The following is a 24791-nucleotide window of genomic DNA, read 5'->3' as shown; positions in this document are numbered from 1 at the left end:
GGTAGGTGGCTCCGGAAGTTGATCTATCCCTGAACTATCACACTCCAGAGTCTAGAGCTGGGCTACCTTTCCCTAAGCACTTTTCCCCTCCCCCCACCGGTCCCCATTCTCCATAACGGCCTCACAGTCTTTTGCTATGGGGATATAGCAGAGTCAGTTCAGGCTCCCTTCTTGTGGTTGGTTCCCATTCTTAAAGCCCCTAATTTTCAAGCAAACAGGTTTTCTTTCAACATATTGGCAGACACGTCGCTGCCCTCCCAGTCACACAGAGTGACAGGATGGGATTCCTCTTGTCTGCTGACTCATCTGCTGGAGGAATCACTGTCTCACCAAACCCAAGGCTGGTGAGGATTGTAGGCTCGTCCTGAAGATGTGGCTCCACGTGTCTTCAGCACCCCTACCCCATCACCACGTTCTGGAGAGCCCAGGGATGAGTTGTGTTCAGTTCATCTTGGTCTCTCCTGGTGTCACCGTTTTCTTTACACTTTCTGGATACGACATCACTGCCTTTGGAAACGTCTGATGTTCCCTCTCTTCCCCTCTTTGGAGTAGTTTTCTACCCTTTTAAAGAAAGGAATCTCATCCCACTTCAGGCACCAGGAATGAGAATCCGAATGAATGCCAGTTCCTTGGGTGGTAATGATATTAGAAGTTGGGAAATGCTGCCTTTGCAAAATGAAAAACCAAATAGGTGAGGACCACAGGGAGAATTTTCTCTAAGGGAATACTTACTGTCTGCTGTGACCAAAGCCGTTGTATCTAACAGTTCACTGGGAAATTATAGCCACGTCACCAGAAACTGATCCTGAGCCAGATGAGGCAGGAGGAAGACTTAGAATTGCCTTTCTCTGAGGATGGACCAGAGTGACAAACAGGTGTAGCAGACCACCTCACTACCAGTCCTTGGGGAGAGTACACTAATTCCAGAGATGGTACATTGGTTTTCCAAGACATAGTACACAAATGGGGCATCTCCCTAGTCCCAAACCCAGAAGTTCCAAAGAAAGAAAACTGGGAAGGTGGACAGACAGAAAAAGGAGGAAGTGTGGGGTGAGGTTAATACTCCATAAGCCAGGTGTGCTGACATACTCCATCATCTCAGCATTTGGGGGGCAGAGGCAGGAACATGAGAAGGTCAATGATATCTTCAACCCTATAGTAAGTTTGAGACTAGTCGTAGCTACTTAGGAATCCAATCCAGAGTGAGACCTGGTTTTAAAAAACAAAACAAGAATCCAAATAGAATGGAAAAAACAAAAACAAAAACAAGAATAACTGCACTTTGTACACTAAATGCCTCGTTTACCTCCGTGACCTTGAATAAGCTTAGATTTCTCTATCTAACATGCTTGTTCTTTTTAATTTTTAAGACATTATTTATGTCGGGGGCGGGGTGGGAGTAGGCAAGGGCACGCATGTGCTATGGCCTGCTTGTAGTCAGAGAACAACATGTGGAATTGCCTCTTTTGTTCACCTTTATGTGGGTTTTGGGCATCGAACTCAGGTCCTCGGGCTTCACAGCAAGCCCCTTAATCTGCTGAGCCGATTCACTGTCCTTAGGTTTCCCCTTCTGTATTCTGGAGATGAGATTATAGTGCTTGCTCATTTGGGTTAATCAGATCCTGACATTTGCCAGTGGCATTGTTCGTGAGGATGGTAATGCTAGGCTGTGCATTTGTATACTTATGGTCTCTCCCCAAAGAGATGTTCAGGTCAGAGCTTTGAAGTTTTGAGAAAATGATCAGTCTGCATGACTGAGAGAGAAGGAGTTTGTATGACAGCTTTTCTTGAATCCTCTTTGTTTTTAATGACTTTGTTTTTAATGACGTTTAAAAATCTGCCCATCCATAATGATCTTGCACAGAGAACTGACAGGGACTCTGGGAAGGATCTGAGATAGGATTCACAAAACATTTAGAGATAAATAACCTGGGCAGTCAGGATTTGAGAAAATGAAAAAATAATGATTATTAAGAACCCAAGTTTAGCCTTCTAAATATTTTCCTTCCTTTTATGATGATACCGACTTTACCAAGTTTCTAGAATGTTAAAGACTCATTATTTGAACTATGGCAAGAGCAGAGTCCACAGGGGAAGAAGCCCATGGTTGTTTTTCTGATATGAAAAGAAAGTAGTTTGCTTTCAGAATCCACCCATGTGCTGAGAGTTCCTGACAGCCAGGCACTTCTTTCATGTCATGTGAAATCACAGCTTGCCTAATAGGAAACTTGATGAACGTTTTTCTCTGATGTTTCCAGAAACATGGGTGTGATTCCCCTGATCAAAAACCGGAGTTGCCATCTGGTGGAGAGCTATGTCTTTTAAACCTGTTTTGCTCCAAGAACTGAATCGTAAAGAGTTCAAACTGAGTTAAGTTATGAGCGTCTTCAGTACGTTGTGACTGCAGTTGTTTATCCTCTGAAATGTTTAGTGTGGTTCTGTGTCAATGATGCCCATTGCTGAAAGGTCCTGATGAGCCCTTAGATGTTTGTGCCTCACCGAGTCGGTCTCCAAGACTGGAACTTTCTCCTTCCTTGAAAGAGCACTATAAATTGGCACCTAGTCTTGCTTTGACCACCGGGTAGAAAGTAGATGGAAGGGGAGAAAATATCTAACACGTTGTATGAAATAATCAGCGGGCAGTTCATGGTCTTCTTGCAAATATTTGCCAATGTAAAGAAAGTACTGGTCCCAGAGCTGGACCCACCCACCACTCTGGTCCTCTTTGCCAGCAGCAATGGTGGGTGGCTCAACCAAGGTACCCCACCAGCTCCCCAGTGGTAAGGTCACTTCTAGGGGAAAATACTGTGACAGTGTTTGTAGTCTGCTTCTGGCTGGGTTGTTTCTTGATGTGCCTCCAAGAGGAGAGTCAGAAGCAGAGCTAAAAATTATTTTGGAGGTTGTACAGACTAGAGAAAAAAAAATAGGAGCCCAGAAAAAGGTAATTTACCCAAGACCAAACGCCAAACAAATCACAAGACTGAAGCGCCAAGTACTGTTCCTGCGGCTTCAAAGCCCAACGGAAGCTTTAGACAAACTCAGAATCCAGACTCTTCCACAAAACTGTACCGTTCCCTTAGAAATAAAAGGGGTGTTCATGAAGTTCGTATTCAGCGATCCAGTCATTAAAATCCTATTTATGTAATCCGAATTTGTTAAGTATGACAGGGAATAATGAAATTTACTACAATTTGAAATACATTTGCATTCATATAATTTAAAATGTCTCACTTAGGAAGGAGCAGCTTCATGATCTTAAGTAAAACATGTCTTTGTGTATTATAGACTCATTTTGAAATCATTGCTAAGATCGGGGAACATACAGAAAAAAAAAAAAAAGTAAATAACAGCTCTTGCTCTCAACTCACCAGCCGGAAATAGAGCTCCACATCAACACACAAGTGTGCTGCTGTGTGATTTTTAGCTGTGAGTCCATGGGTTTGATTCCTGGGTCAACACAGGGAGGGACATTGGGTTTGGAACAAGCCTAGGGAGATTCCTACAGATAGGGAACTCTCGAGCTGGCTCTTGAAGGAAGGTGACTAAGGACAGAGAGCAGTCACAGTCTGTGACAGCGGGTGGCAGATCTGGGGAGCAAGTGCTTCTATTTGGCTCTCTCCCAGGATTCCCAGTGGATGGGCGGGCAAGGATTAGACTGAAGAGCTGTGTGCCTCGTGATGATCGCGGTTTTGAGTTTTAACAGAAAGCGACGGGAAGAAAGTCTCTTTCTTGTAAAACTGCATTGCTGCAAGCGAAGCAGTCGAGCCAGCTTTGGTGGCACATACCTGTAATCCCAGCCCTCAAGAGTGTTTGGCCTGAGTTCAGTGCCAGCCTAAGCTGTAGAGTGAGTTCCCCCGCCAACCAGAGAGACACAGCAAGATCCTGTCTCAGAAAGGCAGTGGGCGGGGAGTCTGGGAAGATGGTTCGGTCAGTTGAGTACCTGCCGGGCAAGCATGAGGTCAAGGGTTCGGATCTCCGGAGCCCGTGTGAAAATCTGGAGCTGGTGGTACACTTTTGTCATCCCAGTCATTGTGAGCAAGGAGGTGGAGAGAGCGGGGTGGGGCTTTACTGGCCAGCTGGCCCAGGCTATTTGGCCAAGTTCCAAGCCAGAGAGACACTCTCTCAAATAGAAAGTGGACGGTGCCCGATGAAGGACACAGAGACTGTCCACTGATTTCCACACGTATGTCCATGCACGCACTTGTACACACAAGCACACATACAAACAAAACCAAACAATGAACGAATAAGAGAATGAGCGAATAGGTCAGCGTGAATCAAATCAGACATCAGACGACCGTAAAGCTCGAGTTCTTTTTTTTTTTTTTTTTTTTTTTTTTTGGTTTTTCGAGACAGGGTTTCTCTGTGTAGCTTTGCGCCTTTCCTGGAGCTCACTTGGTAGCCCAGGCTGGCCTCGAACTCACAGAGATCCGCCTGGCTCTGCCTCCCGAGTGCTGGGATTAAAGGCGTGCGCCACCAACGCCCGGCTGAGTTCTTTTTTTTTTTTTTTTTTTTTCCTGTTCCTTAATGTCAGACACCTTGAAGGAGAATGGTGGACTCACTGGAGGCTAGTTGCAGAGCTGAGAGGAATCTTAATGTTCTTATCTGTAAAATGGAGATCACTAGAGAGCTAGAAGAAGCCCGGAGGTTCAGGCTTATTGTTAACAGTGGGTAGACGCTGGCGTGTTCATCGTCAAAAAACGACCGACGTGGAGGAAGCTGGCTTAGGATGCTCAGGGTTCACTTTGACGTCTGGAGCTGAGAGCAGTTTCTCCGAGTCGCTGAACCTATATGGCTTCATCGAGTCTTTTCATGGGAACGACTTTGTTGGCTGCGTGGCTAGGAAAGCCATCGGTTAGCAAAGTACGTGGATCACATCCTCGCGGGTAATCTCTGCTGATTCCATTGTCCAGGAGGATGTGGGAAATGGGAACTTAAGTGGGCAGAGTGGTATCTCAAGAGCGACTGTGAAGAGCTATTGGCGAGTTAAAAGTAGACGAAGAAAATACAAAGACTCATAGGCATTGGGAATACTAATTATTACCCTTCCCTCCTCAGGTTGACTGACAGATCCCTGCAAAGACAGAGAAAGTATATTTCACTTTTAATTTGCTCTAACATTGTAGCTCATTGTTTAAGGAAATTTCCTCATTTCTTAGCGACTGAAGGTATTTTTGCTATTGTGTCAAGTTAGAAATTTGCAATACAGTGGAGCCCTGTCCATTTGGTTGTATTTAATGTCAAAATTAGATTTATTGCCTCCAAAAACGCCCGTTTCTGCAGAAAAGATGGCTGTGGATCCCCACGGACAGTCTTAGCCAAGGGTTTGCTCTTGAGCATGATGTCTTGGGCAGTGTTCAGAACCCTCTCCTGTCTCCAGATCCAAACGGTGGGTCAAGAGTGACGGGAGAACCAGGATGCATAGTAGTGACACTCACACATGCATGGCCACTGGGATGGGGATTCCATGCTAACCCAGACAATGGCTGCCAGCATATCTATATCTTCTCATCAGTCCCAAGCCATGGACTGTACCATGAATCTTAGAAGGCCTTATTAATAGAAAAAACCCGGAGTCGGGTGTTGGGGTAAATTCTGAAAGATCAGAGAGACAGAACAAGCCACAGCCAACCTCCCCTCCCCAATGGACTATATATAATAAAATGAAGTATTTGACAACCAGAAGGACCCCCACTGAATATTCTATAGACTAATAGGTTTACTCTGTGTGTTCTGTTCGGTTAGTGCTCCTATATCCCGCCCTGTAAGAGAGAAAACCAGAAGAACTTGGAAAGTGTCATGAACTGGCAACAGTACTGGAAAGATGAGATCGGTTCCCAGCCATTTACTTGTTATTTTAATCAACATCAAAGGTAAGTCAATACTTGTACGTGCATATCCATCTTGGTTGCTTGGGTGGATGTATTACGTGGGTAAATCGCAGTTTGGGCCCGCTTGGGAAAAGTGCGACTTGGAGATAACCTCAAGTTCTTTGGTGCCTGTGATCTCCGTTCTTTCTAGCGTGAGGGAGCCGCCTCTTGCTCCGCTGGATGGGAGGTATATAAAGATCATACAGGACAAAATGAGAGGGCTGGGGAAGGAAGGCGGGGAGGGATGGAGGAGGGACGGAGGAAGGGAGGGCGGGGTGGATGGATGGATGGAAGGAGAGAGGGAGGGGAGCCTGTACCCCAGATGTACCCTGTGGATACACTACACATGGCAGTGACCGTTGCTAAGGAACACTGTGCACTGTCAGTGTGCTGTGAGACTTACAGGCTATTGCGCGCAAGCTAAGCGTTATGTGGCGTTCAAACTACATCAGTTCTTAACTCTTCGTTGTCCTTCCGATTCTGATGAAGTATCAAAATGTGTCCACACCGTCCAAACTCTGCCTGCCTCAGGAGCCCTCGATGTACCATACTGATATGTCAAGATGACCGCTTGGGTCAGGACGCTTGCCTGGCCACGTACGAAGCTAATTTTCGACATGTATTGTTGGATGGCGCACGGTTCCTTCAATCCTGCCCTTCCTCTCGTAATCTCTCTCTTGGTGAACGGCACTGCCCATTCATCTGTTCACCTAGCCCAGAACCATCCAAGTGGCCGTTAATTAGTTCCGTCCTTTACTCCCCTTGCCCTGTATTCGGCGTCCTGTGGATATCCCTGTGTGGTGACGCTTAGATCAGATACGGATTTTTGTTTTCTCAGCTCTATCGCTGTGGTCATCTATTATGACCTGTCACCTCTACACTGGGCCACGCCAAGCCATTATCCATGCTGCTGCCAGGCCAGGTCTCTAAGCCCAGGAGTCTAGTCAGGTCACAGATAGTTCTCAGAATAAAGTCTTGCCTGTCTTGGCATAGTCTCTGTGTCAGGTCCCTGTCACTGCATAGCAACATGGCTCACCGTGGCAGTGGTATCTTGTGCTTCTGTGGGTTGGCAGGGCTCACTTGCTGCTAGGGGCAGGCTAAGATGAATATTGGTTATTGATAAAGGCCATCAGTCTTCCCTTACCTCAGTGTTCAGAAAGCTACAATGCCTTCCTTAAAGCGTGGCGGTATGGCAGCCACATTCAAGGCAGGAAAGCCTCAGCTCTAGAATTAGAAGAAGATATCACTTCTGACGTGTTCTATTGGTCAAAACAGAGCCAGCAGGTTCATGGTGTATTGACAGAGCTCGCCCCTGCCACCACCGCCCAGTAAGCGCTGGAAGATTTGTGGTCGTGTTTACGGATAGGGTGTAGTTTCCCCAGTTCCACATGTTGCAGACACGAGTGTCCATCTGCAGAGTGTGTCTTTCTGGGAATTAGTAAACTTCACATGATCAGTTCCTTTTTCTAGACCTAAACAAATCGTGTCATAGCATATGACTTGAATGACAGTAGGACAGTGTCACCCAGGTGACATGAGGAAAAAGATGTTGTCTGAGCACAGTCAAGAAGGAAGGTGCTACAGAAAAAAACAGAAATGCAGCCAGGCGGTGGTGGCGCATGCCTTTAATCCCAGCACTCGGGAGGCAGAGGCAGGTGGATCTCTGTGAGTTCGAGGCCAGCCTGGTCTACAAAGCGAGTTCCAGGAAAGGTGTAAAGCTACACAGAGAAACCCTATCTCAAAAAACCAAAAGCAACAACAACAACAACAAAAACACAACAACAACAACAAATGGAAATGCCACCTGCCAGGTTTGTCTTACATGTCCCATAGATAACCATGTACAACTTTGTCCCAGAGATCTGGAACCCTGGCTTCAAAGGAGCTTTTTAAAGTGCATCATGGGGCAGGAGAGATGGCTCAGTGGTTAGGAACACTGGCTGCTTTTCCGAAGGACAGGGGTTTGATTCCCAGCACCCACGTGACGGTTTACAATCATCCATAATTCTAGTTCCATGGCATCTGACACCCTCTTCTGGCCTCTGGGGTACCAGGCACACAAACTGATGCACAGGCACATGCAAGCAAAACACTCATACACGTCAAGTAAAAAATTGAAAATAATAATAATAAAAAAATGCATCATTGACTAATTACATGAGAATCTCCGACAGTCAGCCCAGGCATCAGCATCTTGACAGTCATCAGCCTTTAGGAAGTCTGACATAACCGAGGACTAAAATCACTTCTGGCTCATGTACCTGTCACTCTCTATTGAAATTCTCCTGTTACACTTTGTGTGCCTGTCTTGTTAAAGAGCATGCCCAGTCCTCTTCGTCTTTGTTCCTCTGGTGCCTAGCCCAGTGGCCGTGTCTCAGTGGATATTTGGTGAATGGACGAAGTAATGCAGTGTATTGACTTAATAAGGAGATTTAAGGAATGGGCATTCATTGATGAATATAGACGCTGAGCCGATACAAGTATGACGTCATCAGCTAGGAATGAAAAGGGAACGGCCTTGAAATGGGGGCGCTGTACTGCAGCAACCAAGGCTTGAAAACAAGGTATTTTAGGTGTGTAGGTAATACACTGAGTGTTGGTTGTAACCTGAGCAGGTAGCTGGGGCTAGAATACTAAAAGGCCATTAGCATCATACTAAAGACACTGTTTTTGTAATACAAGCAATAAATAGTCAGGCGAAGCTTTGTAAATTTTGCTTTTAACCAAAGATTGACGTAAGTAGAGTTTCTTATCTGGGGAGTTAACTGAGTTTCCCAATGTCGAGTGAGTGTGTGAGTGTAGAATGCATGTTGGGTATGGAAGATGAATTAAAGGCAGGCGGGAAGGAGAACGCTGGAGTGAAGACATGATCTTTGTAGTTTTGAATGACTGTTAGGTGCCACGTGAGTGATATTTTATTGAGATCACCTAATTTCTTATGAATACTAGTCCCATTTGGCTCCCAGGGAGGAAACAGACTCTTAAGGAATTATGTGATTAATAGCCAGGGCATATAGACAGCCCATAAGTAAAAAGAAATCCAGTTAGCCTGATTCCAAGCACTTTTTCTCTTAGCCATCTGCTGGATCTGATAGAGGTCTTTGAGAGCCTAAATGATGGTGGTGGTGGTGGTGACGGCAGCAGCGGCATCGTTGGTGGTGATAACAGGGATATTGTATCCAAAAGGCATTTTAGAGTGGGGACCAGCACACCTTCATGGCTGTGTACGTGATGAGGGAAAGAAATTTGACTGCATGAGAGACAAGTGTAGTTCAGCTGTGGCTGTGCCGAACTAGAGGTATTCACTCTCACGATGTCCGGAGGGTGCTTCAAAAAAGTTAGAAGCTCGAACTAACAGTCTAGGAACAGGAGATGGGGAGCAGTGTTAGATCAGAAACTCCTGGGCACATAAGCTGTAGTTGAGGTGAAGAGAAAGAATGTGTGCCGGGAACACTATGAGAAGAGAAATGTTGATCGACTACATTTCAATCATAGGCAAGGAGGTGGAGGCAGAGTGGCCAGAGGCTGAGAGGAGATTCCAAAGAACAGCACTTTGAAAGAGGACACTGTCCTGAAAGGCCTCTTGGAAGAGAAGGAGGCCATTGGGATCTGTTCTCAGGAGGATTTGGCAACAGTAGGTCCCACCTCAGAAGACAGAGATGGGAATCATTTTATATTTAAGCCAAATTGACACTGTGAGGGCAATTAGTGAGTGCACCAAACTGTGACGCTCTCTGTGTCGGAGAAAAGTCAGGCTGAAGCGGCAGCCTACAGTAAAGAGAAAATATTTGCTAATCACATATCCGGTAAAGGGGTCATCTGCAAAGTATAGAAAGAGATCCTGCAACCTGAGAGCTATAACAACAGGAGTAGGCTTTTAACATGGGCTGAGGACCTGAAACGTTTCCCCAGTAGTCACAGAAAGGCGGACAGGTGTGTAAACCACTATTGACATTGTTTATCATCCGAGAAATGCAATTCAAAACCACAGTGAGGTATCACTTTACCCTTCCAAGACAGCTCTTATTCTTTAAACGATGAAACTGAGAAAGACAGCTGTTGGTGGGGGGGGGGGGGAGGAGGCTCAGCTGTATCCGTAGGCACATTAACAGTGCTACAGCCACGGTGGGAGGCAGTGTGGCAATCCTGCCATAACACCCAAAGTGCCAAACCACCAAGTAATTCCGAGGCTGGATATTAATTTCAGAAATAATACTTGAAATTGGGATATCAAAAGGCCCATCGTATTTCTGTATTTGTTGCTATAACATTCACAATAGCCAAGATCAAAAAACACTCTGAATGTCCGTGGACAGATGAGTGGATGAAGAAGACGTGGTGTGTGGCAGGTGCATGCCTGGAGTCTCAGCTCCTTGGAAGCCTAAAGCAGGAGGATGGTTGGAGCCCGAGAATCTAAGACCAGCCTGCGCAATACAGTAAGACTGTGCAGCCCATGCCCTCTTAAGAGGACAAGAAATACAGAACAAAACACAAAAGAAAAATGCGGTTTACACGTGCAATGGGCTACCTTCAAAAAGGGGTGGGATGCTGAGATGGCGTTATCAGTTAAATGTCTGTGCTACCCAGCCTGATGACTTGAGTTCAGTATCTGGAACCGTCATGGTAGAAGAAGGAGGGAACTGACTCCGGGCAAACTGCCCTGTGACCTCCACTGGCGTGCCACGGTGAGCATACCCACACACATGCGTGTGTGCGCACACACAATAGATACATAACCGCTAAAATTTTAAAAGGAGGAAATTCTGTCGTGGGGCAGCCTGGATGAACTTTGGGGATATTGCGCTCATCGAAATACGTTGGTCACAGAAAAGCAAATCCTCTGTGGTGGTAGGCGTCTGAAACAGTCAGATTCACAGATGACAGAGTGAAATGGTGGTAGTCGCTAGTGGCTGGGGAGAGAGAAATATGGGGGCTTACTAATCTACAGGTGTGACGTTTCCCTCAGGTGGGATGAAACCTCTAGAGAGCTATGTACGACGTTGTGCCGCTTGTCAAACTCCAGGGTAGTCTATGTTTCACGGTTTGTCAAGCTCCAGCAGGGCTGATGTACATGTGAACTCACAGAGACTGTGCCAGCGTGCACAAGGCCTGTCCAAGTTCAAGCCCCACAAAAATCCCAGTGTGGAGAAGAGGAAGTAGATGGCAAGTCCTACCCCTAACCAAGAAGCTATTCACTTTTGATACCTGCTGGGAAAGGAGAAAATCTGTTTCCTTCAATGGAATGATACTGGATATATAAGCCACACTCCAGGGTAGGTTCCATGCTCAGGAGTAGCTGGCCAACATAGAACAGACTTCAGACTTCATTTTTTATGTTTTTTTTTGGGGGGGGGGATTGCTTGTTTTGCTTTTGGGGTTGCTTTTTTTGAGAAACAGAGAGAAAGGGAGAGAGAACATGAGCTTGGGTGGATAGGGAAGTGGGCAGGATTTAGAAGTTGGGGGAGGGGAAAGGATATGATCTAAATAATATTGCATGAAAAAAATTGTAAAGCCCATACAAAAGTTTGTTGAGTGGTCAGATCTTATGTTAAAGTTCTTACCACAATAATCTAAGAGTTGGGGGAAGCACTGGATAGCTGGAAGGGCAGAGAGAATGCATGTAGAGAAACGAGCCTGCTACAGGGTTAAACTGACCGGAAAAAGGAAAGAAATTAAACGTGTAACATGAGTGAGGTAAAACGGGAGCACTGCCTGAGTGAGGAGCAGGAGACGGGAAGAAAGGAAGAATTCCCTCAGCAGGGAGCCCTTTTCTTATGAAGTGGGAGCCAAGACAGGGAACAGGTCCCCAGTGGTCAGCACACTTTTGTTCTGAGCCATTCCTTAGCTGCATCGGGTTTCTCCTGAGGCACCAGCCCTGGACTGGGCACTGATTTCAGAACGCAGGTGGAGGCAGACGTCTCTCTCCTGCCAGCTGCCCCGCCTCGCTGGCAATGATCCAGCTATCGCTTCCTCGCTCCTCACTCTCTTCTCCTTTGTAAATGGTTGCCTCTCATGCAGGCTTGGGTCCCCAGCACCCGTCCAGAAGGACTGTCCCTTCACAGTAGTGACAACTATCAAAAGGGAGGTTGACCAGTTGGCCTTTTCCTGTATTATGGCCTGTTTTCCTGTATGTATGTATGTATGTATGTATGTATGTATGTATGTATGTATGTGGTAGGAGCAAGCCCTCTACCATATACTCAACAGAAGACACTCACCTCACGATACTTCTGGTCCCAAATGTGCAGAGTCTGCAGCCCAAGCAGGGGCTTAGTTCCCTTCCAGGACCATAATGTCCTGCGGTTCAATCCAATTAGGCGACTACATACCTGGACAGACCAATCCCACTAGTTGAAGCGTGCTCTCAATCTCAACATACTTCCTCACTGCTGCTACCAACCCGCTGTCCCAAGACTCCACATGAACGTTTTGGCCAATGTGCACAAAATCAGGGGTCCCCGTGGCCCTCCTCCACGGGCTCAGTTACATGCTGGAAAGACCGGCTCACAGAACTTAGGGAACACTCACTCACTATGCCAGGTGTTTACAAGAGACTCGGCTCAGAAACTGCCATATGGAATGTAGACGGGGCAATTAGACACTCTGTCCTGCACGCCGCCCTTCTGGCATGTGGTTGTGCTCACCGGAACTCCCCCTTTGTAGGCATCACTGGCGACTAAGTCAGCTTGCGGCTCCCGTCCCTTCCTGGAGGTCAGAGGGCAGTGCTGACCGACCATTCCAGCTCTTTGATCACAAGCTGGTTTGTTTCTCTGTAAGCAATGCCCCCACCCTCTCAGAGTCACCTCATTAGTGTTAGCGTCAACTCCAGTGAGAAAGGAAAGAGCTTCTTGTGAACAAGAGGTGCCCCCCCCCGTTACCCCTACAATAGGAGCTCTGCCCAGAATCCAGGGCCAAGGCAGAATAAATATTTCCGATTGTATCACATATCAGCCTCTTGGGTTCGTCTTCACGCAGCAGGTTAAGCCAGTCACACCTCCGTCAGAATGGATACACACCTCTGTCGTTCATGTCACCACCCTGTCTGCAAACTGTCGAGTAGAGACAGAAGTGAGGGTGTTTGTCACAGCCTGGCGACGCGGCACGATTCTCAAGTGACTCTGGGAAAGCAGGGGTTTCAGCTTGGTCCTTCCGTCTGACATATGTGAGAGGAAGCAGGGGTGTCGTTGAGGTGTGAGATGCGGGCGGCTCCCTGGTGCCATCCACTCTGGTGCATCTCTTACCACTGCCGCTCATGGAGTCGAAAATAGACTCACGGCATCCACTCCAGATGCTCCTGGTAAGGTGAACTTTATATTGCAAGCGACCTTTAGATTTCACACAATCGTGGGAAATTAAGAGGCATAGTCACCAGGAACTTCCATTTTCAAGAAGCGGGTGGTATTTTTTTTTTTTTTTTAAATCCTAAGGTAGAGATTATTGGAGTCTTGCTATTTAAGACTTACTGAGGTGAACCGTGTTCAGGAGGGTAATCTGCAGGAGCAGACAGCCAGCAGCAGTGGAAAGTCAGTCCTCATGTCCTATGGGTGACTTCATCCCAGGACTACATCCATTCATGGTCTCGTTTTTGCTCACAGCAGTTCGTCTCCCTCATCCTTGGTACCCACAATCTTTCGAATGTGTAGACTTTGTATCAATAGTGTTTGTTCGGGTAGGATTGCTACACGTTTTCCTCATTGTTCCTCGGGCTTATCTTTTTTTTCAGCAAAACCCACCTTAGGCCCCCTTAACAAGAATACTCTAATAGTAGAATGGGGATTCTACAGCCAGAACGCTGCTTTAAACAGGTGCATAGAGGTCTTCATCTCTGCCTTAACTGGTTGGCACCTGAGTAATGCAGGAAGTATGTGGATTACTGATAAAACGACTATTTATTAAAGGATTATATTGAAGGGAATAACTCACTAATACAGGATAAGGCAGATTCAATCTCAGAGTCCTGGAAGGCTGAGAACTGGTCCCATGCTGCTTCACACCACCTGATTCGGTCCCCAACATCTAAGAGCGCGAGAGAAGGGGCCTATGTACGTGTTCCCCAGGTCTTAAGCTTAGCCAAGAGGCCATGCCCTAGGGGCTGGTACCTCAAGGCCACAGGTGTAATGAATACCAGCTACACCTGAGCAGGTGTGAATTTCCTTGGGAAGGGTTATTCCTTCCTTCTGGTACATCTGAATGGATGGGAGTTCACAGCTCACGTCATAGACTCATGCTCACAAACCCTCATCGAATGAATGAATCCAGCTCCAGCCCTCATATCATCTCTTGAATTCTGCTGTTGCTGATGTCTACATGGCTGAGATGACTCTAATTGGTGTTCTTAGCTTTGTTTGTTTGTTTGTTTGTTTTTTGTTTGTTTGTTTTTACTGCCTTTGCTTGACTGGGTTGTGCCTCAGTTTTTAAGACTCTTATTTGATCTTATCATCATCATCATCATCATCATCATCATCTTTGATTAATTTTTTTCCTATTTCCAGTCCAGCTTCAGATTCTGTTACTGAGTTATGTGTCAGTCATGAGACCAAAAATAAATAAATAAATAAATAAAACAAAACAGACATGTTCTCTGCCTTCTTGGAGCATATAGCTTACAGTGACAATACCACATAATTAACAAGTCAGGTAAAGCAATGGAGGAAGAACTATAGGTACTGCTTTGGAATACTATAACATGATGGGGTGGTACAGATCCAAGTGAATCATGTTGGTAGAAGCAGAGATGGTTCAGGAACTCCCAACTAAGGTAGGTAAAAAGCAAGAAAAGGAAGACTATTTTAGTGTGAGGCACTCTGGAGTACTGAGGCCAGGAAGCTTTTTTGAAGCTTGATAATTTTAAAGCCAGTGAGAGAGAGAGAGAGAGAGAGAAAGAGAGAGAGAGAGAGAGAGAGAGAGAGAGAGAGAGAGAGAGAGAGAGAGAGAGTTGTTGACACTGGAGAGAAGTATGTGTGTGTGTGTGGGGGGGGTGTTCAGCTTTCCCCCTGCCTGTTGCCTGTTCTGGTCCACTCAAGTTACTGTTTCCCATAATGCCTTTGTTCCTTTCACCCTGTCCCCTTATGTGGGGACACCTTCATTATTTTCACTACTAGATATTGGCACAGCGCAGTGTGGTTCTAGGGTGGGCCTGGGCCCAGCCATTTCCTTCTCCTGTGATTCTGGGGGTAGGATGACCCCAGTATTCCATGTGTCGCCTCACACCTTGGCTGGTGCCGTTACTTGCTTCCGTTCTGTATTCCCACATCACCACGGTGGCTTTTCCGTGACTTCCCAGAGTTAAGTGAGTATTCGGGTCCACCCCTTCCAAATTAAGAACTGCTTAAAGGCAACGACCACGTGACACCGAGGATCTGGATTTACGCTTCTCTCGCCTAACTTGGGTGAATGGCTGGACTCCTCTGCCTTGGTTTCCCCCTCACCTGTGAAATGAGAGTGGCCTTGTCTGTCTCGAGGAGTCTGGCTTTTATCTGGGTTATGATAAAGAGTGCATATGCACAGCAGTGCATCCTAAGTAATTATATACGTTTGTCTCCTTTCATCTTAATCCATATGTAGCAAGTAAGGAACAGGAACAAGTAGCTCGGTTATTCTCTGATTGGAGGCCTGGGTGCTGGCAGATTCAATAAATGGGGTTTTATTAGTGGATAAAGCAATATGACACACGCAAGAGAACGAGTCTATTGCTCAAAAAAAAAAAAGTAAATATGCTATACTTATGCCACTGAATGGATAGATTCTAATTCTGGGGTGTGTATTTTTACCCTTAGCATTTTAAAGACAGATGAACATAACAGCCTGAGTTCAAATGAGTAGAGAGCTCTGCAGAGCCCAGTCTGAAAGCCATTAAAGGAGAGAATGAGAAGCCATTGGTCAGAAAAGTGCTGCTCGCTCACGTGGAGCTTGATTTTTCTCACCTATAAAATTTGATTGCCCGACAGCTTACCAGTCTTCTGCGGATCCTCTGCACCCAAGCTGTGCGGTTTCGACGACTCTTCATTCTGAGTCTTGTACATTCAGAATAACTTAAGATGCTTTTATAAAACCCTAATGGTGCAAGAGAGAGAAAGTCACGGAAGAGCCAAATGGTCCATGGTCAACGGAGGAGCAGGCAGTGCCATTACCTCACAGTAATTAGATTTTGTGAGGGTGGCGCTATACGTAGATATGTGTGCTTCTGAATACGTTTATAACACAGACAGTGAGAAATGCTTAGTTGCTTGTAATTTGTTTTTATCCCGTCTTTGCATTCCAGAAACAGATTTGCCCTAATAAACACCTTTATTTTTTAATATATTTATAGATTGAATTTAAGTATATCATTGGCTATGCAGATTTTCTTTTCTTTTTTCTTTCTGCATTTTCTAGGACAAATTTCTAAAGAAAAAGACTCCTCATTTGTGGACTTCTTAGGATTAATTTGCATACAAAAATGGGACCTGGGTTTTTAATTTATTTAGTTGTTTTTATCGGCAGCAGGGTGGTGGGGGTATAAGTTCGTGCCACGGCCCACATGTGAAGATCAGAGGACCGCTCTCAGGAAAGGTTCTCCTTCCTCCTGTGGGGGCAGGTCTGTCTGGTGTCTGCTGCTGCCCTGTGTACCCCAGGCTAGCCAGCCTGTGAGTTCCACCCCATTGTCTCAACAAAGGATTACAGATCCAGCTTTCTTAATTAGATTCTGGGGATGGGACTCCATCATCACGCTTGCAACTGCTGGACCATCTCTCTGGCTCAGACCTAAACTTTGAAGAAACCATTGAATCAGTTAACTGCTGTGTTGTATGTTAAATTTTTCGTTGCTGATGTTGTTTTCTACATTCTGTGAGAGATATTTCTTGATCTTTGATTAGAGAAGGGCTTGATTCCATGGTTTTTTAAATTATTTGTTTTTATCTCATGTACAGTGGTGTTTTGCCTGCATGTATGTCTGTATGACGGTATCAGGTCTTCTGGAACTAGAGTTACAGATGGTTGTGAGCTGCCATGTGGGTGCTGGGAATTGAACCTGGGTCCCTTGGAAGAGCAGCCAGTGCTCTCAAAACACTGAGCCATCTCTCCAGCCCCCCCCCATAGTTCTTTTTTTAAATGAGCATATTAGCTTTCTCTTTATACAATGAATTCAGTGACATATCATGAGTCTTAGAGAACAAAACAGCAAATCTGGAATCTTACCCAGATTGAGTCTTTCCCATGTACATTTGTGTCTAGTTCCATATTGAGAGATCACATCAGAATTGAAGGCTCTGTTTCGTCTCCAAATCTGTACTTTGAAAAAAGTAGTGTTTGCTGTCGCCAGCAAGCTGTAGGATATGTATGGAATTCATTCCAACATTCCTTCCCAGCCTGCCTGACATCGAAACACCATGCATTATTTAAAATGTGGAATTGAGAGTCTATTTTCTGATGGTTAATCAGAATGTCTTTATGCCGGCGAGTTCATCTTCTAACGGCTTTTATCATCGTGGCAATAAAATCACACGTGTGATGTTATCGAATCGCTTTTCATTTAAGATGCTTTATGCAGCCTTCAAAGAGAGCCGTAGGGGAATTCGGGAGGAAAAATACAAGAACCATAGGACAAGTAGGTCACAGAGTGCAGCATTATCCGCTGGTAGAATGCAGGACAGGGCTGTGCGTCAGGAGACTTCAGTTCTATGCATAGCTCTGTTCTTGACTCAGGGAATGACCTTGGGCCACTTACTGAAAAGTTCTTACCTCAGTTTCATATTAGCTACAATGGGGCCAGGAGGCGCTCGTGGCATATGGAGAGTGTGTGTGGAGCTTGCAGACTCACAGACTGTCACATCTGTTCAGTCCTTTACTCCAATCCTTTGTTAAATAAAAAATGTGTGTGTGTGTGTGTGTGTGTGTGTGTGTGTGTGTGTGTGTGTGTGTGTGTGTGTGTGTGTGTGCTGAAACTGATTGACTCGCAAGAAGTGAGCCTCTTAAGGGTTTGTTTGAGTTTAGGAGTTTGAAGGAATACAGTCCATCACCTGGGGGAAGGCCTTGTCAGCTGGATGGCTGGTGGGTTCTTCTGGAGGTGAGGAAGCAGAGAGCAGACAGGAAGTAGGGGCCAGACTGTGAGACCTCAAGGCTCTCTCTCCCTTAGTGACCCTCTTCCTCCAGGGATCGTTCCCAACCCCTAAAGCTTCTAGACCCTTCCCAATAGCACCACCCAAGCTAACAGGAGGGCAGGTGTGGTGGGGCCCACCTTGGGAGGCAGAGGCAAAGGCAGGCAGATCTCAGAGTTGGAGGCCATCCTGCTCTACATAACACTCAAGCCAGCCAGGGCTACATAGTGATACTGTCTTCTGAAAAAGGAAAAAAAAAGGCATTGCCAGCTGAGCACCAATTGTTCAAACACATGAGCCCAGGGGGAACATTGCATATTCAAAGCAGGGCAAATCCCAAATAAACAAATGCCTGCTGCAACCTTTTCTGTATTGGAACAGCTTTGATAGCCACTGATATCCCCTCAGCATGCCTAGCCGTCTTCAGGCATTTTGAGTTACCAAGAACTTATCTCTCTCTCTCTCTCTCTCTTTTTTTTTTTTATTTAATTAGCTCTTGGAGAGTTCTGTATCTCCACTAAGCAAGGGTGAGGTCACTGGGGATGGGGAGAGGGCCATGGGGAGTCGCTGGCAGCAGAGCGCCTCTGTGGCGAAGTTTCTGGTGCCAGGGGATGGTAGCACAATGTTGAGACTCTCCTTGCTGTCTTGAAAGCCTGTGCTTAAACTGGCCAACTTTACATTGTGTTTTACCACAGTCCTGCCTAGTGCCGTGGTCTCACACTGGAGGCAGACTGTCTTGTCTGAGTTTCATGGCAGACACAACACCTTTCGGGTTTCCAAGCCAGGGAGCAGCAGGCTGGAGCAGACACCTCCCTCTGCTGCTGCTGCTGCTGCTGCTGCTGCTGCTGCTGCTGCTCCACCACATCCCTTGGCTCCTCCTTCTGCTCCTCCCCCTGCTCCCCTGCTTCTCCTCCTCCTGCTGCTTCTCCTCTTGTTCCTCCTCCTCCCTCTGCTCCCTCACACTCGCTATTGTGCTCTTCCTGGTCCTTGAGATCCACTTCGAACCTCTGCACTCCATTCCCAGAGTGTCCCAGAAGTCTGTATGACTTCCTCCCGATTAGGAGTTCCTAACAGTGACCAGGGTCCTAGCCCTTTTTGGACTCTGACAACACAAGAGTCTCTGTTACTTCTGACCAGTGAATCATTACTGTAAACACTTCCCTGTGGTTATCACTGATGGCGACATAATCGGAAATGCCACCCTGATGAATTTGAGCCTTTTCATGGGCGCACCCTCTCCCAATAAATTTGTTTCCCAAAGCCTCTATTGCTGTCCTTTCATATCTGCTCACAAGATATCCTCCCCACTCCCCGACCATCCCTAGGCACGTTTAAACACTCCTTCTTTCCTATTATCTCTGCACTGTGTGCAAATGTCGGTTGCATCTTGACATGGATCTTTGCCATAAGGAACAGCAAGCATCCGGAGAACACCGCAAACAAGCATGTGCCGATGTCGTGCTGGGTGGTGGGAATGTAGACAGAAGCGAGTGTTCCCACCCTCACGTCTACTGCTCATGGGCAAGCCGACAAGTAGGGTGGCCCTGATGCCTGCCAGTCGTAGGTGTTAAGCAAATGTCGAGTGGCTGAATGGAAGAGAACCAAATCCCAAGAAAGTCTTTTTAAACGCCCAAGTAAATGTCTAGAGACTGTGCTTTAGATTTTTGAGGCCTATGACAAGGAAAGGTTGCATGTCTGTCTTGGGTTATGTACAGCATTAAGGCTTCCTGCGATTGCCCTTGCACGACTATGGGCAAAGAATAGCCGGGCGGTGGCGGCGCCCGCCTTTAATCCCAGCACTCGGGAGGCAGAGCCAGGTGGATCTCTGTGAGTTCGAGGCCAGCCTGGTCTACAGAGCGAGTTCCGGGACAGGCACCAAAACTACACAGAGAAACCCTGTCTCAAAACAAACAAACAAACAAACGAACGAACAAAGTATATTGGTCTGGAATATTAACGATCAGATAGCAAACGAAAAGAAAACGGATCTCACTAGGAATACATACACTGTTCACACTGTTCACTGCATAGACGATTTCTGTGGATTTCAAACTCTTTTTTTTTTAACCATGTTCAGATGATCAGTCTGTTGTTAATTATTTACATACTGTTTTATTGAGCATTGGATATCCCATGCTACAGGGACAAAGTTAAGCTGCTAGCACACACAGGTGCCATTATTTAGTCACAAGTCACGGCTTTAACTGTTGTGCCTGCTTCTCAACTGCACTTTCTTTGTAGAAGCGTGTTAAAGAGAGACTTACGGTGTAGGAATAGAGCCTCCAAACTAATGCAGCTCAATTTTATAATTCAGAAGCATTTTAGTATCGGCTTCGTGCATTTTAACCAAGAGACACAATTGCACAGCAGACAAGAAGAAGACTGAGTGTAAAACTGTTATTTAATTCATGTATCCAGTACTATGTAATTTAGGGGTCCAGACGCGTGAGTCATTGGTGGCCTGGATAGAAATGCTAGGACTGTTTTTCTTTTCTTACATGCAGTAGCAAAGTCTCTCTCTCTCTCTCTCTCTCTCTCTCTCTCTCTCTCTCTCTCTCTCTCTCTCTCTCCTCTCTCTCTCTCTCTCTCTCTCTCTCTCTCTCTCTCTCTCTCTGTACTCTTTTAATTATTTAATTTAAAAATAGCTGCTTGGTGTACTATACATCCTAATGAAACAGGCTTCTAACAACCGGGAACATTGTAGAGTGACCGCGTTGTAGTAGGAGGTAACCCTTCCTTCAGGCTTCTGTGATTACAGACGCTCAGCGACAAGGGGCATCAGGATCATGATGGGGAAATCTACAGAGACAACCGAACCAAACTAGTGGGGACTCATGAACGGTGGACCACTAGCTATGAATTCTCCATAGGACTGGACTAGGCCCTCTGCATAGGTGAGACAGTTGTGTAGCTTGACTTGCTTAAGGGGCCCCTGGCAGTGGGATCAGGATCCATCCCTGGTGCATGTGCAGGATTTTTGGAGCCCAGTGCCTATGGTTCAGGGTGAGGGGCTTGGACCTGACTCAACTGAATGTACCAGGCTCTGCTGACTCCCCCTGGGAGGTCTTGCCTTGGAGGATGTGGGGATCTGCGGTGGGTTGGGGGAGAAGGCTGGGGGGCGGAGGGCAGGAGGAGAGCAGGGATCTGTGGTTGGTATGTAAGAGGAATAAAAAATTTCTTAATAATAAAAGAAAGAAAAATAATAATTTTTTTAAAATTGAGAAAATCAAATACAGTAGAGTATATGACTTTTAGGGATGTGTAATTTGTATTAATCTGTGTTAAAAGGTATGAGAACCTGTGTATTAAATGAAGCATTTAAAATTGCAGAGAGAGAGAGAGAGAGAGAGAGAGATGCTCCGCTGGCCTTTTCCAACCCAAGGCGCATTTTTAAATCTTTCCCCACAGCTGCCAGAATAATAGTGTATAACTGATATACGAGGTGTATAATAGTGAAGAAATGGACACATGAGTGGGTTGTCTTCATTGAGCATCTAATTATAGGAAATTGGACTTAACCTCGTCAGACATTAACGGTGATTAGCTGAGTAAATTATGGATCGAGTTGCTGTGGGGATGTCTGGATAGCCATGTGCTTGCCTGGGATCCTCTCTTGTGTCCATCCCATGCCGGTTGCATGTCGAAGCATATGAGGCCAGAATGGGGATGTACCCTGAGGAGCAGGTTTGGGGGTCCCCCAGCACAGGGAGAGTACTTCAGCAGGATGAGTTGGAAAAGCAGAGACTACTATACAGTGGGAGAAGCTGGGCTAGACAAGGATTTTATAAACAAATAGAGAGGGATCTGGGCAGATAGCTCAGTCGGTACTTGATTTTGATTCCCAGGAGGCATGTCAGTTAGGGAGAGAAACCCCGTGCGGGTAACAGATGCTTTTAGTCCTCACACTGGGAAGGCAGAAAAGACAGGCATCACTCACCAGCCACCCTCAGCTTCGTGGCAAGTCCCATGCCAAAAAGAGACCCTGTGTCTTAGGGTGACTGTCGCTGTGATGAAACACCATGACCAAAGCAACTTGGGGAGGAAAGGGTTTATGGGGCTTACGCCTCCACATTATTGTTCATCACTGAAGGAGGTCAGGATAGGAACTCAGGCAGGGCAGGGACCTGGAGGCAGGAGCTGGTGCAGAGGCCACATAGGGGTGCTGCTCACTGGCTTGCTCAGCCTGCTTTCTTATAGAACCCAGGACCACCTGCCCAGGGATGGCACCACCCTTGATGGGTTGGGCCCTGCCTCATCAATCACTGGTTAAGGAAGGGTCCTACAGGCTTGCCCACAGCCTGATCTTACGGCGGCATTTTCTTAATTGAGATTCCCTCCTTTCAGATGGCTTTAGCTTGTGTGTGTCGTGTTGACATAAAACTGTCCAGCACATCTTGTCACCAAAAAAAAAAAAAAAAAAAATGGGGATAGTACCCAAGGAATGACCCCTGAGGTTGACTTCTGACACACACACACACACACACACACACACACACACACACACACACACACACACCTTGCCTTGTCTCAGAAAAAAAAATGGGGATAGTACCCAAGGAATGACCCCTGACTTCTGACACACACACACACACACACACACACACACACACACACACACGCTTGCGCGTGTGCGTGCGTGCATGAACATACATCCGCGTACCCACTCATAAAAAGCAAAAAGGCAGAGAGGAAAAGCCAAAGAGGAAATATGATCATTTGTTTGGGAAATTATCTGAAAATAGTTGGCACCGTCTGTAGAAAACACAAGCAAATACGCGTGACTGTTTAGGCAGACGGAGCTATGGCATTTGCAGCTTCGAACAAATATATGTGGCCTTTGAGAAGATCCCCCGCCAGTCTGGGATCTCGCTTCCTCCCCGCACCCCACTCCAGGTTTGCTCAGCTGCAGTTCGTGGGTTTGCACTCCGTTCTTTGAAGCCCTCGGCCATCCCCACCAACGTGTGTTCGGCTCACATCTTGAGCTGAGCAGAATGCACTGCTCTTCTAGGTCCGGGAACCCCAGGGAGACCATCCAAGGGGAGTTAGTTGAGCCATTGTTGCTGAGTCCATCGCTTTGTGGGGACCCCCCTCTCCCCGCCCTTCCCCACTCCCCGAGTGTGGCTGAGACTGCATGGTTCTACCCCCATTTTGCTTCTCACTACTTTAGAAGCCCTCACCATCTTGATTTTTTTCTCTCAGGAATCGGCGTGGCAGGCGGGGGCAGGGGGGGCGGGGAGAGAATGTTTCTTGACCTCCTTTCAAATGCCATCCTTCCACTGCGTGCAGTATGCCCTGTTGTGTTCAGACAGGAAGGTGATAACAGTGACATTGGAGGGGATTCCTTACCCTGCTTATTTCCTTGAGAACCAAAAACACTGAAGCTCCTGCCAGCCTCCCGGGCACCCAATGGAATCCCTGCTCGCTCGGGTGCGCTTATTTTGGGTTCCTGGGTGGTGTTTGTCATCCTCTCCCTGGAAACGGTTTCTCACACCCACGTGGCAAGTGTGCGATCTGCGATGATGATTCCGTGTCCTCTTCGCCTTGGAGCGAGGGCTGAGAGCATGATTCAGCTCAGGGAGATGACAGAAAATGTGGCTGCTTTAGAGTGATCTTCCAAAAAACACGGTCTCCTTCTACGTGTGCAGTCAGTCACTCTGCTGGTGTGAGCCCCTGCACTGGAAAGAGTCGGACTGGAACACTAAACTCCCGGTTGCAATGTTGGAGGGACCTAGAAGACATTGTTACTTTCTTGTTGTTGCCATGAGAAAACACCGGAGGGGTGGGGGTGGGGAAAGCAACTTAGAGGAGGGAGGCTTTATTTCGGCTCACAGTTCGAGGGTTCATGCCAGTAAGGTGGAGAAGCCTTGGTGATGAGTGTCTGTGACTGCTTGGCAGGAGCCAGAGGCAGCGGGCCGCATTACATCTGCAGGGAGAAAGCAGAGAGATGAGAACTAGTGTTATTTTTTTTTTTTAAGTCAAAAGTTCATACTTTCTGCTTGCAAATCTTGACAGTGATGCCTGCTTCCTCCCTGCCCTCCCCCTGGAGAAGCCAGGAGCTTTCACAGCCAGGGGTTACACATAACAAGTGTCTCATGCCAGCGCTTCCAGAGTCAGGTTGAGAAGACAGACAGGGTATGTAAAAAAAAAAAACAAAAAACAGCAGGCACCTTAGCATGAATAGAACCAAAGGATGCATGTCAGTGTGGGAGCCCAGAGCTGTGGGTGTCTCAGGAAACCCGTTGAGACGGTCACTGATGCGGGCCACGTCTGTAGCTGGGGACTGTCCTCAGCGTAATCTAGCTCTGTTCAATGATGTTGGTGGGATGAGTTTGGTGCAGAACCTCTGTTTATGTTCCTCATGGAGGCTCTGATGTGGGTAAGGGCTTTCTTCTTGCCTCTGCCTGTCACATGTGTGGTCGAATGGGAAGACGTCATTTGCTTGTGAAGCCTGTCCTGTGTGTCTCCCTCTGTCCCCGTCAGCCTGCCACGCAGGATGGAATGCTCACTGTTCGTGACTCAGGGGATTTGATGAGAAGCAACAAAGGCCTCTGTGCCAGAAGGAATTTTAATGTGACCACAAGGACTGCCTGTGACTACCTCCTTACAATACCCAGGTGACAAAGATACCCGGAGAAGACAGTACCGCCACCGTTCCAGAATCAGTTTTTAACCGAGTGATGGCAATTATTCTCACTACTATCTCTTCTTACGTGCTCCCACATCAGGAAGCTACTGAAGCTCCTCTCTTCTGTATCTCATTTCGTTCTCAGGAGCAAGGCAGATTTTTATGATCCCACTGTTGTGGTTTGAATAGGAAACGCCCCCCCCCCCCCACATACACACA

The 24791-nt window shown here is 46.7% G+C and overlaps 1 protein-coding gene across 1 annotated transcript in view; it reads left to right on the top strand.

The window, feature by feature from the left end:
- Window positions 1-24791, top strand: part of Kcnmb4 (potassium calcium-activated channel subfamily M regulatory beta subunit 4) — a 56282-nt gene that overhangs the window by 21411 nt on the left and 10080 nt on the right. The window contains exon 2 of the mRNA XM_006988982.4: window positions 5746-5873. Within this exon, the coding sequence (XP_006989044.1) occupies window positions 5746-5873 (128 nt within the window). The remainder of the gene's footprint in view (window positions 1-5745; window positions 5874-24791) is intronic.

Source organism: Peromyscus maniculatus, chromosome 18 (genome assembly GCF_049852395.1).
Source record: "Peromyscus maniculatus bairdii isolate BWxNUB_F1_BW_parent chromosome 18, HU_Pman_BW_mat_3.1, whole genome shotgun sequence".
NCBI lineage: Eukaryota > Metazoa > Chordata > Mammalia > Rodentia > Cricetidae > Peromyscus > Peromyscus maniculatus.
The sequence above is the reverse complement of the archived record's forward strand: the minus strand, read 5'-3'. Positions and strand labels throughout refer to the sequence as shown.